Below are 21,211 nucleotides of genomic sequence, written 5' to 3'. Positions count from 1 at the left end.
GCCACATTTTATTTCAGAAAGTTAGCACCTCGTGTTAAAACGTTACTGCATGCACATTTGTGGCATTGTTCAGGTATTACAAGCAAGGACTCCTTTTCGAGAGGGCAGGCGGAGCAGCAGCCGAATGTACTGGGATGCTACTCCCTTTTCTTCCCATTCTCCTGACTACAAGGGAACAAGGAAACAGCACACAGATTTCATTAATTATTCCTCTGCCCCCTCCCTTCGACAGCTAGGAGTGAGAAGCATGCACAGAAGCTGCGGACTTTCCCCTTCCTCTCTGATAGTCAGGGGAATGGGAAGAAAAGCAAGCAACATTCTGGTACACACAGCTGCTGCCCTCCCTGTCCTCTGGAAACGGCACCCTTGGTTACAAGGGCAATCAGGAAAATAGCAGGTGTTTTGAGAACATAAGAATCACTGATTCAGCACATTGGATTTGTTGCAAAAGCCTTTGGCCATCATTCACCCAATATTTATATTAGGGGGAGAGAGATCAACTAGGATAAGATTTGTCCAACAAATCGGGGGAGAGCTATGATGCAATATTGCTGCAATACTGTTTTCTTACTAGCTAAATTAGACTACCTACCTGGAATACAAGCTTTCAAACAGCAATCCTTTCCAAGAACACTGGCCAACACCAAAAATTGGATCTCCTGCACTGGACAACGGTGCTTTTGTATTGCTTTTGTTTACTATGATACTTGCACTTCTATGCTGGGGTGTTAAAGATTTCTACAAGATAGCATCTGCCCAATCTAACTTTAGTTTTTTAAAATGCATTTTTCCAAACTCTTGTCACAGATACATCTCTCCCAAACAGAGAGAGTTTGCAGCGAAAGCAGGTGTATGCAGATTTGTTTGTAGGTAAAATCCTAGCAGTATACAGGGACTAATATAGTCAACTATAAGCCTTGGTGATCCTCACCTAGAGGGTTTTTCCCATTTTCATTGCTAATCATATTTACACAGCCTGAAACCCTTACATTTGCTTTCATATATTTATCAGTATGGGGATCCTGATAAAATAAATTCTATATTATTGTGAAAACAACTCAAGGGAAACTCTGTATTAGAGCATCTGGGCCAACATCTCTGCCATTTCTATGCCTGGGCTTATATTGCAGATCACCGTCAGTATAAAGTAGCTTGACTTTACTCCAGCCTGTAGCATCTAGGACAGTTAAGAACTAAGATGAGTGAACTTGGAAGTTACTTAAATAACCAGAGGATAGAGCAAATTGAGTGCTTCTATATGATGTTTCCCCAAGTGAGGAAGAATTTTCACAGAACTCTGAATAATAGCATTCCTTTATAGACTCTACTGAACTTGAGTGCTATGGGCAGTGGGGGAGAATGGGTGCAATGGGAACAGAGATAGGACCCAGGTATGGCTCTATGTAAATACTTAAAAACATTCACAAGATGAAAATAAAATGTGGAACAAGCAGGATTTTCCAGTTATTGCTACTGCCAGCCTGGCATATCAACTCACTCACATGTGCTTCAGTGACGCACTGAAGTGAGAGCAGACATCACCATAAAGTGACCTTACTGTAGCCAGGAAAATTAGAATAGAAGTGGAGGATTGGAAGGGACTTCAAGAGGTCATCTAATCCAATATCCTGCACTCATGGCAGGACTTAATAACATTGATACCATCCCTGGCAAGTGTTTGTCTAACCTGTTCTTTAAGAGATCCAGTGATAGGGATTCCATAACCTCCCAAGGCAATTTGTTCCAGTGCTTAACCACCCTGACTGTTAGGAAAACATTTCTAACATCTAACCTAAACTGCCCTTGCAGCAATTGAAGCCCATTGTCTCTTGTTTTATCCTCAGAGGTTAACACGAACAATTTTTCTCCTTCCTCCTTGTAATAACCAATAATGTACTTGAAAACTGTTATGTCTCCTCTCAGTCTTCTCTTTTCCTGACTCAACAAACCCAGTTTTTCATTCCTTATAGGTCACATTTTCTAGATGTTTAATTATTTTTGTTGCTCTTCTCTGAGCACAAAACTGGATAGAACTGGACACAGTATTCCAGTTAAGGCCTTATGAACATGAAGTAGAGCTTGCTCACAGCAGTCCTTCTAACATCCCAGAAGGAGGCTCACTTATTTTTTTGCAAGTGTTACACTGTTGACTCCTGTTTAGCTTGTGAGCCCCTATGACTCTGTAACAGTGTGACTCAGCACCATGGGCACCTACTGCTGGCACTCTGGGAATTAGCTTTCCAGCCCTGAAGCACCCCCTTCCAGCTAGTGTCTCACCTGCTGTTACCTGTTTTCCTCCGCCTCTGTGTATTAGGACCCACATCCCTCTCAGACTGAGGCACCCTTCTCTCCTGGGTACTGCCCTACCACAGTGCCTCCACACACCTAGGAACCTCCAACTCCCTAAGCACACCTTGCCTCAGTGACCCACTGCCAGTCTCCATCTAGCCCCTTACCTCAGAGGCAAACTGCAATCTGAAATGGGCATTCATCATAGGCAAAGGGTTGTGAACCTGCTGCCTTTGCCTCCCCTGGCTGCCTCCCTGAAGCCCTACTGCCCTGAGGCCTTGCTTCAGGCCCTGCAGCCTGGGAGCTTGCCTGGCCAGAGCTGCCTCAACTCTGCCACCTTTCCCCAACCCTGCTCTAAGTCAGGAAGCCTTTAGTTTCCCTGGCAGCTAGATCCCTCCTGCTCCACAGCTAGCACAAGAGTGAGTCTATTGCCACCCCTCCAGGAGCCTTTATACTACTCTCACCTGGGGCCTAATTGGCTAATTCCTGACACAGGTGCTGCCTCCACCGCTCCGCAACTCCAGCACTCTGCCAGGGCTGGGTTTTAACTCTTAAAAGGACAGTGTGGGGCAGATGCCCTGTAACCAACCCCCAGATCCCTTTCTGCAACACTCCTTTCTCATGGAGTGCCTTGAACATGTCCTTACTGAATGTCATTCTATTTGCTTCAGATCATCTATCTACTTCGTCCAGATAATTCTGAATTTTAATCCTATCCTCCTGCAGGCTTACAACCCCATCCGTAGACTTTATACGGGTATTCTCTATGCCATCATCTAACTCACTGATGAAGATATTGAATAGAACCAGATGCAAGACTCATCTTTTTGGGACCTCATTCAATATGCCCTTCCAGCATGACTGTGAATCACTGATAATTACTCTCTGGCTACATCTACACTGGCAGCTTCCTGCAGAAGAACTCTTTTGCGGAAGAGTTCCTGTGCAAAAACACTTCCACAAGAGAGTGTCTACACTGGCATGTGCTTTTGCATAAGAGATGTGCTTTTGCACAAGAGATGTGCTTTTGTGCAAGAGCGCCCATGGCTGTGTGGATGCTCTCTTGTGCAAGAAAGCTCTGATGGCCATTTTAACCATAGGGGCTACACTGGCCTCTTCTGGAAAAGCTCTTGCCCAAGAGGACTTCTTCCTGAGAGGGAGTGTCAGAGTTCTTGTGCAACAAGCCCTGATTTTCTACGTGCAACATCAGTTTACTTGTGCAAGAACACACGGCCAGTGTAGACAGGCGGCATGTTTTTGCACAAGAGCAGCCGTTTTCAGGCAAGAATGTGCCAGTGTAGACACAGCCTACGGGAATGGTTTTCTAACCAGTTATGTACCCATGTTATAGTAGTTCCATCTAGCATGTATTTCCCTAGATTATTTATGAGACAGTCATACAAGGCAGTAACAGAACCTTTACTAAAGACAAGATTACCATGTTTACTGTTTCCCAGTATTCACAAGGCTTGTTACATTGTCAAAAAAAAAGCTGTTAGGTTAGTTTGATATAATTTGTTCTTGACAAATCCATATTGACTGTTACTTATTACTTTACTGTCTTCTAAGTGTTTGCAAACTGATTACTTCATTATTTGCTCCATTATCTTTCGTTATTAATGGGTATTCAATGGGGGTGACACAACTGACTGGAGGTAGAACAGGGACAAGATGGGCTGTGCTCCTGTCCTGCTGTTAGAACAGTCCTCCGGCTATTTCTACACTACAGGATTTTTCCGGGATAACATTTTTGATCCACTTTAAGTAGTCTGGATGCTCTATTTCGAGTCTAGATGTACCCTCAGAGACTTGCTATGGGGCTAGTGCACAAGCAATGGCTTTATCTGCTATGGTGGCAAGACCAGAACTAACCCATGGGCTGTAGGTTCCCAACCCCTTTTATAGACTCTTGGATCCAAAGAACAGTAAGACAGAGACATTTCGTCGAAAAAAAGGGCACCCGGAATCACTTCTGGCAGGGTATGGGGGCAGCATTTACTTCTGGGTGCTGCTGCATTGCCTTTGCAGAGACACGTGTTTAAAGGGACCCCCCAGACAGCCATTTCTCTGCTGATGCAGCTGGCTTGCCTACCTCTCAGACGGACAGCAACGCTTTTGCAGCGTGTGCTGTGATTGCCCTGCTTTCTTGGACACCACAGCAGTTTGGTTTTGTGTTGGCTTTTCTGGTTTTTGATTTTTTTTCCATGGCCCCACGCTGCCATGATCGAAATTCTGCTGAACCTCCATGACACCATCATGACGCTCCTGCCCCATCTGGACTTAGAACCCAACCTTCAGCCCCTCACCCAGGGTACAGGACCACAAGCCTTGCCACCAAACTTATTAGTGGAGATGCGATTTTGATGGCTGGACACTAGTTCTGACTGGTGGGACCATCTCGTCATGGAGCAGTGGGATGACCAGCATTGGCTCCGAAACTTCTGTATGTGGAAGGCCACATTGCAGAAGCTGTGTGTCTGGCTTGGCCCTGCCCTAAAACGGCAGGACACCCACTTGTGGACTGCCATCCTCCTGGAGAAGTGGGTCATTATTGCCCTGTGGAAGCTGGCCACCCCTGAAAGCTACCACTCAGTGGGACACCAGTTTGGCATGGAGAGGTCTACTGTAGGGTCCATCTTGATGGAGGTAAGTCACTCTTGGGGGGGGGAGCAGAAAAGGGGGACCGTCAGGAAAGGGCAGAGGGAGTGGGGAATGGGGTGGGAGTGGGAGAAGCCCTCTTGGCCTCATCCTGCCCTGGTGCAGGGGGGGACCACCTGTGGGGGGCCTCCTGGGGTATTGGAGGGGAGGGGTGGGGAAGCATCTCTCAAAGGCTCAGGCACCCCCTCTAATTTCCTGTATTGTGTGTTTCTATTTGTCTCTTTCTGCAAGTGGTGAGGGCCACCAATTTGGAGCTGCTGCACAGGCCTGTCCATCTCGGAGACCTGGACATCATCATGGACAGATTTGCAGGGCTAGGATTCCCGAACAGCGGTGGAGCACTCAATGGGACTCACATCCTGATCAGGGCAGTGCCCCATCAAGCAGCTCAGTATATAAACAGAAAGGGCTACTTTTCCATGGTACTGCATGATCGATCAACAGGGACAGTTGACGGTAGGGTTGCCAGGTGTCCGGTATTGACCCGGACAATCTGGTATTTTCGCCTCCTGTTCAGTAAAAAAAAAATCAGAAAATACCGGACAGCTAAAATGTCCAGTATTGTCTGATTTTTCTTCCCGGCCAGGAGGTGAAAATACCGGATACCTGGCAACCCTAAGACATACTCGACAACTGGGCCCAGCCCCCAACATTCACCCCCTTGGGCCCCCGACACTCCCAATCCTCCTGCTTACCTGGTTCCTCAGGGAAGCTGCATTTTAACTTGATCAATAAAACAAAATGGCCCCTTGCTTGGTCCTGGGATGTGTCCCTGGAAGGGCCTGGTGGGTCTCTGGGGTCTTGTACCTGTGCCATGGTTCTATGTTGCAGTACCAGGGAGAGCCATGCGGTCAGGGTCCTGCTAGTACCTGGCTTCCTGCCACAATGCTTCTCCTGGCTGCCTGTGGCTTTTAAACATGGCCACTGGCAGGAACAATAGAGGTGTATAGTAGAGATGGAGTGTCCACCAGGACTTTTTCTTGGAAGCCTTTAAAAAAAAAGGCTCCCCCGCATCTACACATGACTTTTTTTGAAAGATCTCTTTCAAAAAAGGCATTATTCCTTGTAAAATGAGGTTTACCGCTGTTAAAAAAACCACCATGATTTTCTTTCAAAAGAACGTGGCAGCAGTCTAGACACGGGTGACTTTTTTTGAAAAAAGGCAACTTTTTTCAAAAAAACTGTGTAGTCTAGAAACACCCTGGCTACGTCTAGACTGGCATGATTTTCCGGAAATGCTTTTAACTGAAAAGTTTTCTGTTAAAAACATTTTCGGAAAAGAGCGTCTAGATTGGCACAGAAGTGTCCGTGCCAATCTAGATGCGCTTTTCCGCAAAAAAGCCCCGATTGCCATTTTCACGATCGGGGCTTTTTTGCGGAAAACAAATCTGAGCTGTCTACACTGGCCCTTTTGCGCAAAAGTTTTGTGCAAAAGGACTTTTGCCTGAATGGGAGCAGCATAGTATTTCTGCACGAAGCACTGATTTCTTACAGTAGGAAGTCAGTGCTGTTGCGGAAATTCAAGCGGCCAGTGTAGACAGCTGGCAAGTTTTTCTGGAAAAGTGGCTGATTTTCTGGAAAAACTGGCCAATCTAGACACAGACCCTGAGTCTTGGCACCCCCCTATGGGGAGCTGAAGTACAAGAGGAGCCCTGGCACCCTGAGGTGAGTGTCTCTCTCTTTTCATTTTTTATTTTTATTTTTTTGTTTCTCACTTTTGTGTGGCCCCTGACTGATTTTTTGTGGGTCAGTGGCCACCAACTGAAAAAAGGTTCCCCATACCCGCCCTATAGGGAATCATTCAAATTGAACTTAGTTTCCTCATATTTAACAAATCCAAGGTACATGTTAATAAGAAACAAGATTGTGGGTTTTATGAATATTTTGTATGAAACCTTGGAGCTTTTATTTGCTATCAACATGAGCTGTTTCAAAGTAAAAAAAAAAAAAAAGAAAAAAAAAGAGCAGATCATTAATGTCAATCTGCCTGTGATTTTTTTTAAATTTATTTGTTCTATCAAGATGAAATGCTGTGCTACCTTTTGAAAGCAATGAAGACAGCAGGTATATAAAAATCATTGGCAGGCATTTCCTTGGAATATATTTAAAGTTTATTTAAGTGTGAGTGTGTGAGAGAGACATTTCTCTCTCTATATATAAAAAAACTTTTTCTGTGGGATGACAGAATGATGTCATCACATGGCTCTGTGTCCCACAGGCTCTGCCCTTGCATGGTCTCCCTGCTCCAACACTGTTCAGGGGTGGCAGATTCCACCTCCCAAGGGTCCTGCCTGCTCAGACCCGACTGCAGCCTTTTGGGCAGCCCGTCCCCCAGGGGCTGCTTCAGCTCGTGCGAGGCCTGGGGCACAGGAGAAGCACCAGGTGCATGCGAGTCCCTGTTTGTCCCCGGTCTCCCACCACCCCATCCTTCTCTGTGCCCCAAGTGGCTGCATCCTGAGCCCAGCACTGAGCTGCCCAGTGAGACTGAAGTCCAGCCCATTTTCCAAGCCCAGACTGGCTCCCTCCCACCTAGCCATATGCGGGGCTGCAGCAACAAGTGGTGCTTCCACAAGGCGGGCAAAGAGGCGCCCAGCAGCGCTGACCTGAGTGGCCCAGGTTCCCTTTGCCTGGCACTGCAGCCTCTTCCTCCCTCCTCCCCCATGCGATTGGAGCATCAATGCTGGCTTCCCGCTGTGGGGAAGAGGGAGGGAGAGAGCGTCCCGAGCTTCGCTGTGTGGGGAAGAAGCGCTCTCCCTCCTGGGCTGGGGAAACAGCAGTGAGTGAGTGCACTGTCCAGAATCTGCCTAATGGGAGCAGCGGGGGGGAGAGGGGAGGCATGCCTAGGACCAGTAAATACTCCCACCCTTCCACCCCCCCCCCCAGCCCACTCCTGCCCCTTCCCTCTGGCCAGACACCCTGCTCCCCTCCCCCTGCCCACAGCCCGCTCCTGCCCCACTCTCCCCAGCCAGACACCCTGCCCCAATCCCCCCAACCAGACACCCTTCCTCCAGCCTGCTCCTGCTCTGCTCTCCCCACCAAACACCCTGCCCCCAGTCCGCTCCTGCCCCGATCCCCACAGCCAGACACCCTGCTCCGCTCTCCCAGCCAGACATCCTTCCCCAATCCCCCCAGCCCAGACACCCTTCCCTCAGCCTGCTCCTGCCCCCACCCCCTGGACAGACACTCATCCCTGCTCCCCCAGCCAGACACTCTGCCCTCAGACTGCTCCTGCTCCCCTCCCCTCAGCCAGGCACCCTGCTCCCCTCCTTCCTGCCAGACACTGTACCCCCAGCCTGCTTCTGTGACTGGAGGGAAAGCCAGGCCCAGAGCAGCTTTGGCCTGCCCCCCTCCAGCAGCAGGGGGAAGAGCTAGATGCCACCTCATTCCAGTCCCCTCCCCTAGTGGCCAAGGGGGGATGCAAAGAGTCAGGGCCAAGGGGAGACAGAGGCTCATCGGGGAGCGGGGTGTCCAGGAGCCGGGGTGACCTTGGAGTTGGGACGGCAATGAGGTTGGGCCCTCCCGGGTGACCAGGGGCAGGGGAGAAGAGCTGGGGATGGGGCAGCCTTGGAACCTTCTCGTTGTCAGGGGGAATGAGAAGAACCTTGCCCTGGCCTCTCCTGTCAGACAGGGAAAGAGCTGGGCCTGGCTCAGTCTTGGCTCAGCCCCTCCTGGTGGCTGTGGGGGGCAAAGAGCCAGGGCCAGGTGGGGGGCCCAAGAGTTAGTGTGGCCTTGGATCTGGGCTCTCCCTGGCAGCCAGGGGCAGGAGGGAAGAGCCAGGAACGGGGCAGACTCGGACCCTCCTTGGCAGTGGAAGAGGGAAGGGGGGAAGAGCTGGGGCTGGGTGGTCTCGACCCTGGGCCATCCGTGGCCCAGAAGGGAGTTGGAGAGCACAGCAAGCAGGAGGCACAGCCCCCTAGCAAAATGAAAAATAAGGAATCCTGTTTTGTACTTTGGTTTCTGTGTATGGTTTGTTTATTTATTTCCAGTAATGTGGACTGTTCTCAAACCCTTGGTCCACACCTAGACTGTAAAATCTTATTCTCTTATTTTGTATTTATGTAACACCTGGGCTATGTCTCTACTGCACTGTTTTCAGCAATAAATATGCAAATGAGATGAAGCGTGGAATTTCACTGCACCTCATTTGCATAATTAATGAGTGGCTGCTTTTTGCGCAAGAGGCTTTTGCACAAGAGCCGTTTTTCCTGAAAAAAGTGGAAGAACAGCTCTTGTGCAAGAGGGAGGTTTTGCGCAACAAAGAGCTGTGTAGACGTCTCCTTTTTGCGTAAAAACCTCTTGCACAAAATGGAGCCTCATTAATTATGCAACTGAGGCATGGCAATATTCCATGCTTCACCTCATTTGCATATTTTTTTGCACAAAGGCAGTGTAGACACAGCCATAGTGTAAAGGCGCTCCAAACCGAATAAAGACTCTGGGTCTACTTTCATACTAGCAATACCAATTATGCCAGACTGGAATTGTGAACATGAACCAATATGTGTTTTAAAATCAGCATTGTTTGGATATTTGTCAATGAGAGCTTTTAGCCTGATTTTCAGAAGTGCCGAGCATCTGTCTATTTTGGTTGTTTAAATATGGATTTAAGAGTCTAATTTAAGGGACCATTTTTTGAAAAACTTTGTACTAATATTGTCCAATGGGAAGCTTGAATCACATTAGATAACATAAAATATCCTTTCTTGGTAATCACAGACTTTTGTCCAAACTTGCACTAAACCTAACTAGAACCCTTTGCAGGTCTGAAGAAATCAGGGTAATTCACATTTTCCTCATTTTTTAATGTTCTCATGCCTCTCCTTTCCAGCATTCCAGAAGGAGCTGAATGCAGAGATTTCATCTGAAGCCCATTGAACTCAATGCAAGTCATTCTATATGATTCTGTGAACTTCGGAAGAAGAACTTAGACTGAGATATCAAAGGTATTTAGGTGCTTAACTTCAGTGAGATGAATATTTTGCACAGTCTGCTTTTGGAGATTTTCTAGCATGATCAAAAGTAGCAAGTAAGGAAAATCTCAAGAGAAAATCTCCCATCCCAAATTCACACACACCAGAAGTCTGAATAATTTGCATAAGTTTCTAACTCATGTACAGAAATATACTTCCAAACCTTTCTTAGTTTACCCAGCAGTATTAAAAATACTGTTTGTAGTGTAGCAACTCTTTATGACTCATTTTGAAACAGATTAGAGGAGTCATAATTATATTAGAATCTAAAATTTATTATAAAATACTTCTGATATCACAATAATAAATATTAGCTACTTGGATTTCCAAATGTTATCATTCTGGCATCTAATTTTGTGACTATTCCAAATAATTTGCAACTCTATGGTCAGGATGGTGACTGGGAAGCTGAGTAGCAAGTTTTACACTATGCATCTTATGAGACATTCTGTGGTGCTAAGAATCAACTTTACATGACATGAATATTACATATTGTATGGTCAGGAGTCTCACAAAATGACCTGCTGTACTTCACTTTTCCCAAGCTTAAAACAAAGGGCTGTTTTGTTGTTGTATCATTGTAATGTGTTGCAGAGAATGTCACTCATCCAAGCAGCCAGTAGAAATATTAGACATTTTACATGCTTGGTTAGTTTTCCAGCATGTTCACTGTCAAAACAATGAAGGAGAAGAAGGTATGCACATGAAAAACACAAATAGATTTAAAGGTCTTTCTTGACTCTTTTAGATCCCGTAATTGTACACTTGGGACAGATGCTACTGAACTAGTGGATAGAGTCAGTAGTATATTTCCAGAGGGCATCTAGGTTTTTGATGACTCACTTGAAATCTGGGCACTAAAATCCCCAAATAAGATGTCTTTGAACCACAATTTTAAAATGGAGTTTAATGAAGTCACATTCCAAGTGTTCTCAGTGGCACTGGTAATTTAGCAGTGAGGGTATGTCTAGACTGCATCCCTCTGTTGGCAAGGAGGTTTACAGGATCTATCGAAAAAGGCTTTCTTTCTCAACAGATCCCGCTCTAGACTGCTGCTTTTTGCCAACAAAGTGCTGAGTCTGCAAAAACGGTGGCCATTTTTATGGAAATTAAGCGTGGGATATTTAAATCCCCGCTTCATTTGTAATGTCAACCTGCCTAATCTGCATCCCTCTGCTGACAGAGGGATGCAGTCTAGATATACCCTAAAAGAAAAACAATGTCAGATATAGTAGACTACTTCAAAAAGTCTTCCCCACCCCATTTTTGACATTTTGATATGTTTCTAGGACTATTTTCATGTGAAGTAGCTCTGTACACCTGTGAGAACAAACAGACTTCAGTGGAATTGCGGTGAGCTAACAGTTCACTAAGAAAATAAGTTTCTTATGTACTAATTAATGTGTTTTTGAAAAATAATATACATTGACCTATTAATCAATATCCTTCACTATCATAGTGGTGTCTGATGTGTTCACTGTCAGGCACACGAAAGAAATGAGGGATCTGAATAATCTTTAAAACTTACAAAAGTGGTCAAGATATAAGGACTTTTCTGTGGGAAAATACAAGGTCTCAAAGGATTACATCATTCTAAACAAGTACTTGCTACATTACAAGTCCTGAGACATCCTAACGATTAGGAATTGTTCTTATTGCAAATGACATGTTTACTTTAGCAATGAATATTATTAGCTGATTATTAGAGACACAAGGTGGGTGAGCTAATAGCTTTAGTTGAACCAATTTTTGTTGCTGAGAGTTGGTCCAATAAAAGATATTGTCTCACCTCATCATCCTGGAACCAACATCGATACCACAAGACTGCATTTGCTAATTGTGCAACTTCTTCGTTCATTATACAGGCAATTTATTTTCTTTTCCTTGCACATCTTTGAACATAAAATTCAGTGTATTTGAGCTTCAAAGGGGTTGCCATAGTTTATGCTAAAAGCACTACTAGAAGTGAAATGCTGAGAACTCTATGCCATTAGGTGAGAAAGAAGCATTGGGAAAATAGCAAATGTTTTCAAATTTGTTATTTTAAAGATCATTACACACAAACTGTATTTGGATGCCAGATTCTAGGATTGTGCACAGGAGTTCTCTGAGTCATCCAGATGTCAGAGGTGTGAACCCTGAATAAAGGTGCAGGGTAATTACTGCTGAGACAGAGTGACACATGCAACTTGTTAACACCAACTAGGAATATAAGAAGTTCGAAAGTCTCCCTCAGTGGGACAAAATAACTTTTGCATGGGTAACATACTAACAGCCAATCATAGGGAGACACATTACGCTGAAATTTTCAATTCTGTTGTTGTTGAACTCCAGCAAGCCATTTCCAAATCCTGGCAAGGGAATAAGTTTGAACTATGTTCAGAATGGCTGTGATTCAACAAAACACTAAACCATGTGCCTAATTTGAAGCATATGAGTAGTTTCACTGGCTTTAATGGGACTACTCATACATGTAAATGTGAGTGTTATCAACTGTGATTAATAGAGTTAATAGCAATATCCCAATGGAAATAAAACAAAACTTCCAGGAAGCCACTTTGAAGCTCCGTTCTTACTATTTATGGTGTATGTTTTATATTTTATTTCTTAAGAATCTAAGTAATATGGAGGCATTCTAAATAGAAAGGGGTCTAAACAAAATTCTACATTTTCTGATAGCTGAATCAATATATTCTGACTAGGTAGGCTGTAGCTAATGTTACAGAAAATGGAACTGAATTTAAACTAAATGAACCATAAAGGTCTAAAAACAAAGATTATCTGATTTCTAGTTTTTTCTCTGAGGCATATTCACCAGTTTACTGTATTCTAAAGTTATACACACTTGTTTTCCAGTATACCAATGTGCAGCAGAAGATGCACATTAATATCCTGGCGTTAGGCTGAAAAATCAAATGGATGATAAATAATGCTTCTGAGTTTAAAATAACCGATCTTAGTCTGATCTTGTTGGCACTACATCAGAACTATTTTCACTGTGGCAAATGGAGTTATGAGTAGTGTTAGAGAAGAATTTGGCCAATCAATTAGCATAGATGATCTGGGAAAAGTTAGAAGATGACAAGGGAAACAAAAAGTCTCATTTCAAGTCTCAGAATCATAGTTCCAGAACCTCAACGATATTTAGGTGCATTGATTTCAATGGGCTATAATTGCTTAAACATTGAGGATTTGAGCCATGTGGATGGACATGAATAATTCTCATGATTATTTAGTGGGAGTTACATACATGTATCAAGAGGAAACTATCACATCTAATTAATCTATTTCTATGAAACTAAATCAAGTATATTTTATGTGTGTAAATAAATTTGTGTGCATATATCCAAAGACCACATAAAGATGAAATTCTTTCACAAATTTTACATGATAATTTTATTTTCAGTTTTCACTTCTTAAATTGTTTATCATAGGTCATTTTCCTTGTAATTCCATAAATATGAGGGACAAACTGGACACATTAGTCTCTAATACAGGCCTGGAATAGGAGTTAATGAGCAAGAAGAAATAAATATACATATGAATACAGCATAATAGAGTGTATAATCATGTATACAGTATTAACATACAGTATGAATAATGAAAGTGTGTTGAGTCATAAAAAGCTTATTGAATGTAGACACATTTATTGTCATCCTAACCATCTTTGGAATATGAATAGCACCTCTAACTAATAAATGATTGTCCAAAAATTTCTAATCAAAATGTTCAAGTAAAAAATATACAGTATTGAAATTTTTTAAAAAAAATCTTGTTAGTCAATAGGAGTGGCTACTACATGTCTAATTATTGCATAGCACATTCTGTTGGTAGGGAACAGAAGAAGTGTATTTTCAAAGAAGGTGCTGGATGGAAAATGCTCCAATACTTCATTTAAAGAAGGGTGCTTTTTCACACACAATTTTGAAAATGCACTCTATTCTTCCTGGTGAAACTTTCCCTTGTGTCATAGGCTAATGCATTTTTTTCTCTCTAATGTGTAGCTTCAGGCAGATTGAAACACATATACAAAAGGTACAAAAAGATACAGTCAACCGCATGATATTGTTGATTTAAATTTGACATTCATTACACTTCAAAAACTACACCAAGAGACATTTTCTAAAACCCCAATGTTGGCCCAACTGTTGAAGGTTCTATGTTTCTCCTGGTGGCTGATGCACCTTCAATTTCCACTGAATTCACAGGAACTTAATGGCCTTCAGTGCCTCATAGAATCAGGCCATCAATGTATGTAATCGTATAGATGAAATACAGCCCAAATTATATCATTTGTTAATAGAAAAGTGGTTCTCAAACTGTGGGTCATAATCACATATTAATGGGGCGAGAATTAGAATTACTGGGACCCAGCACTGAATCTGAAGACCTAGCTTTATCCCCGCCCAGGTTGGCAGGGATGGACCTCTGGCTCTCTTCTATCACCACCTGGGGCAGAAGGGTTGGGGCTTCAGCACCCCTCTAGCTCCCACCTGAGCAATGGGGATCAGGCTCTGACATTCCCCTCTTGAGATTTATGTGATAACTTTGTTGTCAGAAGGGGGTTGGGCTGCAATGAAGTTTGAGAACCCCTGATCTATACAATATTTCTATAGTAAGATTATAAAAAACACTCTTTTTTTTAACACAGCATTTACAATACCTGATGATATTTTGGGCCATATTGAACATGTGGGACGTGGTAGGGATATTACATTGCTCTCTTTGAATGAATTTCTTGTATAATAAACTAGAAAAAAATTAAAAATCATGAAATATATTTCTGTAGAAAAAATTCAGTTTCATGCATGCAAGTACTTTTTCTAGTTCACTTACAAATGTTTTATTTGGTATAGTAAAAGAATAATAAATATAAAGGGTTCTGAACTGTGCTTGATAAATAAAACATTTGTAAGTGGATTAAAATACATATAAAATCTGCAAAGAAAAAAACACATTTCAAATAGATATGAAGAATGGAGACTACAATCTGCTGAAGAAAGGCTTAAAGAGAGCTAGTTAACTTTCTTTTGGTTTGAGTAATATTTGTTCAGGTATTTATTTAAATATACCTTTTATATTTAATAATCTATATGTCTTACATAGACTATTAAAATACTATTACTATACAGCATGTGAAAATTAAGGACTGATTCATTAGGAAAATTATGCAGGCACAGTCTACTTTGCCATTGGTCACATAGCTAGTATTTATTATATTATATATAGTACCCCTGAGATCAGGTATATATAGTAGAAAAGTAGGGATGAAATCTTGCCTCCTTTGAAATGAATGGGAGTTTTGCCACTGACTTCATTGGGGGTCAGGATTCACTGTCAGGGTCTGACCGATACCCCCTTGAATAGGAATCTATTGATTTCACTGGGCAACCCTATAATGGCAAGAATAGAGTTCTGAGCTGAAAATAAGGATATCCTTGGCAAGAAAGGCATCTCTCCTGTTATACAAAAGGCATGAAGGGGACTAACTGCACCTTGGACCCAGTCTTACTTTCTGTGATCACTCTCCTCCCTGTAAAAAAACAAAAAAGCAAAAAAACAGAGCAATAGCAAATCCCTTATTATTTCTGAAATAAAAGAAATACTGGTTTCAAACCTGTAAAATACATTACTGTAATATTTTCCCTTTGAGAAATGTGTAATATATATCTACCAACATTTCTGTAATTTGTTTCCATGATCTGAGTCTATCTATCCCAGTAATTAAAGATATATAATAACCTATTATATCTGAGCCAAAAGTCAACAGGACACTTCATTTAGGTATGATACCATAGCAAGTATTAAAAGTGAAGATATGTGTAAAAACCCAAGCCAGTAAAGGGTCAAAACTTCTCCTGGTGGGCCAATGCTACAGCTGGTGGTCAACAGAGAAATCCCAGATTTCTGAGACTCTGATCCTAAATTTGCAATGTTTGTTTTAAATAATAATAAAATAAAAATATTACCATTAGAGTTTTAAAATATTTGGGAGGCTTTCTAATTACTTGCTAACATTCTTTAGGGGTTGTCTAAAGTGTAATTGATAGAAGATGACAGAACAAAAATACCAAATTTCAGAAGAAGATGCAATTTATGCTGAAAAAGATTTTCTACATGTTAAATGCAAAAACAAACAAAAAACCCACTAATATCAAAACAACACAAATAAAGATTACATAGAACATTTATTAAAATTGAAATTCTGTATTTGGTAGAAAACAATAAAAGCTCCATTTATATGCCTGTATAGGAGTAAAAAATATAGTTACCTATAGAGAAATTGGCAAAAGTTGCCTTCATCCCATTTTTGCACTATGTAAAAATGTTAGCCTAACTTACAGCAAGGTAGTCTGATTTTGCTTACTGAAACAAATTGTACAACTACTATTGACATCATCATTGGGATCAAAGGTTGGCCCATTACATTAACATTGAAACAAATCTCCCTTATCCTCGCTGAAAAGTCTTGGCAGAAGTACAAGAGTCAGAAAAGGAAGAGACTTGATATGAAATCTGATCCTACTGAAATCAATGGGAGTTTTGCCACTGACTTCTACAGCAGGATTTCACCCTGTAAAGAAGAGCAATGCTCATGAAAAGAGACCTTGCAGAACTTTCAGGATAGTTCACAATCCCTGCTCTTTAGTGTGGAGGGCTCTGGTATGTGGCTTTTTATGACAGAAGGTTTAATAGCAGAAAGTGAGTTTGGGAATAGTCCAGAAGTGGAGATAGCCTGAAATAATTCAATGAGAATAGGGTTGCTGTTGTATTAAAACTTGAAAAAAAATAAAAGAAATAACCAGACTCATTGGTGTGAACCATTTCTTTGTAGTTAAAAAGGATAGTACAGAGGGAGAGAAAGCCAAAATAAGAAGAATTAACTGCATGTGAAGCTCTGTTCTTAAGAGGTGATTAAAAAAATAGCCATGTGGTAGCACGACTAACACCACTGCAATTAATGTGGTCCTGAACCTCACACTAGTATACAATTTTAGTGGTGTTCAGAAAAGGGCAACAAAAATTATTTAGGGTTTAGAATGGGTCCCAGATGAAGAGAGATTAAAAAGACAAGGATTTTTCAGCTTAGAAAAGAGAACACTAAGGGGGGATATGATAGAGGTCTATAAAATCATGACTAGTGTGGAAAAAGTGAATACAGAAAAGTTATTTGCTTGTTTCCATAACCTAAGAACTAGGGGTCACTAAATGAAATTAATAGGTAGCAGGTTTAAAACAAACTAAAGGAAGTTTTTCTTCACACAGTGCACAGTCAACCTGTGGAACTCCTTGACAAAGGATGTTATGAAGACCAAGACTTTAACAGGGTTCAAAAAAGAGCTAAATACATTTTTGGAGGTTAGGTCCATCAATGGATAGGAATGGTGTCCCTAGCCTCTGTTTGTCACAGGCTGGAAATGGATGATAGAAGAGGAATCGCGTGATGATTACCTGTTCTGTTCACTCCCTCTGGGACACCTCTGGGATTGGCCACTGTTGGAAGATAGGATACTGGACTAGATGGACATTTGGTCTGACTCAGTATGGCCACTCTTATGTTATTCTTATATTACACCTGTGTAATATGAGAACCCAAACTGACGTGCATCAAGGGAGACTAACTCTATGGCAGAGGTCCGACAAAAAGAAGCCAAGGGCAGCACTAACCTAAGTGCTCTTGGACAGAAATCATCACCTGTTTATTCTGAAAGCTATTATCCAGTGCTTCAGAAATCAGTTTAATCAAGTAAAGGGCTTGTCTATTTGCTGCTGATATTGAGTATTTTCCATTTATGAAGATGAAAAGCACCTTTTTCCTATAGATTACACCACTTTGGTTAGTAGTTTCATAAGACAATGGAGGGAGAAAATATTAATAAGGAAAATGCCAAATGACCCATTTGTCACCAATCTGAGAATCAAAAGGCCTCATCCAGGAAGGTGCTGAGACCTGTTTAATAGTACTATGCTCAGCACCCTTCATTTCCAAAATAAAGAGGGAGTTGCTTAGTGTTTCCCAGAATTAGGAGCAAAAAGAGGTGCAGAACACTAAAAAAGTTACTAATAGTACTACTTAAGAAATAAGGTACTTCTTAGCATAAGTAAGGATTCCACTGTGTGGCCCTTAGGCACAGTTTAGCTTATTCCAATGTTTTGATCTTTGGAAGTAAGGCAAGGCAGTGCAGGAACTGTGACCAACCCCCTGTGGGGACATAGCCATGACTACCTATTACACAGCACTGAATCTACTCTTAATTCAGCCCAAAGTGAGTAACAATGGGGTTTTTTTTCTTCAAGATTTGCTTGTCCTGTGCATTAGACATTACTGAGATTCCTATAAAATCACTAGATTTTTCTCTTAATTGTCCAGCTTTGCTGAAAGAGCATTGGAAAATGTCAATTTACCTTCCTGCACAGCATTGGAAGTGGATTTAGTATACTACTGAAAACAATGCTGAATTGTTGAAAGGAAGGACAACGTGTTGCTTCTGCTATGCAATACATTGTAGATTAAATATAATAGTACATCAAAAGCAAAAAAACCCCAAAACCCTGATGTAAATAATCAAATTAAACAAGAGTATTAGGGCAAGTCTACCTTAAATGTACACACAACTTCCCAATTTTTCACAGATTTAATTATTTATTTATGTTATATGATAAATGTATCTGAAAGTTCATCTTCTGTTTAGTTTATCAGTCTGTTTAATATGTTCATAAAAAGGGATGTGTTAAAATGTACTGCAAAATAGCATGTTTTTTTTCTGAATCAAGTGTCAATAGTGTATAACTAGTTCACAAATGTTGCATGAATCAGCCCTTTAATTTTCACAATTTGAGATGCATGCATATGGAGGTGCCTGCCTTCGATATTTATGAATAGCACCTTTCTTTACTCACCTAAATAAAACAGAAATATTTTAATTTCACATGCCATCATTTTGAAACTTCTACAAACATTAAATTAGCTTTCAGTATTAACTTTCAAGAGAAATCATAAGCAGATACTGTTTAATATTTGTACTTTTGTACTCCTTTAAGAAAAAATGTTTTTTTCAATTGAAATTGAATGTGCATTTTATGCAATACTGATACAAAACCAAAATCCAGTAAAAAAAAGAAAAAGTTACCACAGGCAGTAACAATGCCAGGTTTCCCACCTTGCACTGTCAGTATGTCTCAATTATTTTACAGAAGGTTCAGTTCTTGGCCTTTCTGCTCATACAGTCAACAAAGGAGTTAGTTTTGACTTGTGTTGGGAGGGTAGATGAGAATTGTAATTAGGTTACCTGGGCACAAGGACCCAAAGTTAAGTCTTAAAATTCCTTTTGCATAGGCTATCAAAGATAATGACCTTCTGCGAATAAACATATGGCTGTGATTTGAATTAATTACCAAAGGACTGATTGATCCAAAGCCCACTGAAATTAATGAAAAGACTCACTTTGACTTTAGTGGATATTGGATTAGGTCATGAGAGATAAAAAGCTGAACCATTCCTATCCCCTGAACCAGTTAGTCTCTCTCATTAATTTAAGTCTACGTATCTAGTGAATGAAATGTTAACTAGCCTTACAAGCTATGTACCACTGACATGTTCATCTTTTCTTTTTTAATACACACAGCTTTTTAAGCCAGTTTGTATTTATGCAGCCTGAGTGTTCTCAGAGTTAAAAAGTAACTGCTTAAATATGTGACCAGAGGACAAAATATTTTGGTGGGCAGAAGTTGACAGGCACTGGCAGTCCTGAGGGTTAAGACAGATGGCTTCTGAAACAAGACTAAACACATACTGTTGCATTAGAAGTTATTTTGGAACAAGATAATTTGTCATGGAAGACCGTAAAGTCTAACTTTATCTGACCTATATTGCCCATAGTCATAGCACATGAGGACTCATGGGAATAGAGTCGTTGTCTCTGAAACCTACAATTCTCATCACCAAAATAAATAAACAAACTGTAGATGGCAATTTGTCTGGAATCCTGGCACTGGGCAAATTTTTGTTCTCATCCAGTATTCTGGCTGATCATTATTTCTACAAAACCTGGCCTATATCTCAACAAAATACTCGTAATAGAAGTCAAAAACATTGACATCTGAGCCATATTTCATATTAAATATTAGTTTCCCTTTCTGAAGTATCATTGAGTACTTTGTCAGCCCTGTTGGCAGCCTCCTCGTTCTCATTGTTGGTCAAAGGTTCTGCTTCCTTGGGATCAGCATTCTTTAATGCTTTCTGTTTTTCATCTTCTAACTTCTTTTCTTTTGCCAAAAGCCTGTAGTTGATGGCATTACCGATGAATAACCAAATGCTTGCCACAATCACAATTGATCCACAGACAATATACATATATTTATATTCTCCAGTTATATCCACCAACCAACCTGAAAGACAGAAACAAAAACAGAATAAAACTTGAAAATATACTGACTGTAGACAGAAATGAATTCCAGGTCCTTCCTTCCTGCTGGTATTATCAAGAAATATGCTGCATTCAAAGTACTTTCAATGCTATAGACGTTGTCCAAGATTCGGCATTTTCATAGATAGATGTACAGTGCAAATCTTATATTAGCTAGATTGGCATGTATTGTATTTGATATCTGTAGTGAAATAACTGAAAGACTAAGGACATACAGTCTAGTCAATAATAGTAGATTGTATATTTTTCTGCTCTGGGCTGAATTCCACCCTCCCCCCTACTGTTGTTTTGAAATGAATGTCTCTCAGTGGGGGGAAGGGCGCACTGGCAGACAAGAGGTTGGAAAGGTGTCTGCTTTCTCAGCTCCTATCACCATGGGTCATTGTGCAGTTGCTATTTATGCTCCATTTATTCTGACCCCAAAGACAGAATATTTCACCTGGGTGTGCAGACACCACTGCCATGAAAACTGAGTTTCAAACTCTGAAGTGAGTCCCCAAACTTGTATAGGTAATTCTTCCTCACCTCATCAATGGAAATCAAATTTGTGACATCATGTCTTAACACATGAGTTATTAGTAGCTAAAAAAATGTGCTCTGCTATTCAAGGTTGTATCCGGACTATTAATCTCTAGATGGCTTTACCAGTATCAGAAGGGGACAGAATGCCACAATGAGCAGGCATGGTTAATATACATAAGCCATTTGGCTCAAAGAAAAAATGTATTCTGACTACCTTTTCACAGTGAGTCATTCTTGTATTTCTGTTGCATTTCTAAACTTTCAAATTAAAAGACAATCTCCCAGTAAAGAAAAGAGCATAAACACATATTTTAATTTAAGCACGAGTAGCCTTATTGAAGGGTT

General features: G+C 41.3%; 1 protein-coding gene across 4 annotated transcripts in view; it reads right to left on the bottom strand.

Annotated features, from left to right (window-relative positions):
• Nucleotides 1-13,296: 13,296 nt before the first annotated feature.
• The window catches only part of SLC16A7 (solute carrier family 16 member 7), a 141,783-nt gene continuing 133,868 nt past the window's right edge, over nt 13,297-21,211 (bottom strand). For all 4 annotated transcript variants that reach the window (XM_075930713.2, XM_075930720.2, XM_089779579.1 and 1 more), the window contains one exon: nt 13,297-20,306. In XM_075930713.2, coding sequence (XP_075786828.1) covers nt 20,035-20,306 — 272 coding nt within the window. In that variant the 3' untranslated portion in view covers nt 13,297-20,034. The remainder of the gene's footprint in view (nt 20,307-21,211) is intronic.

This window comes from Pelodiscus sinensis, chromosome 1 (genome assembly GCF_052426305.1).
Source record: "Pelodiscus sinensis isolate ZL-2025 chromosome 1, ASM5242630v1, whole genome shotgun sequence".
In the NCBI taxonomy this organism is placed as follows: Eukaryota; Metazoa; Chordata; order Testudines; family Trionychidae; genus Pelodiscus; species Pelodiscus sinensis.
Note: the sequence above shows the minus strand (reverse complement) of the source record. Positions and strands in the feature narration are given on the sequence as shown.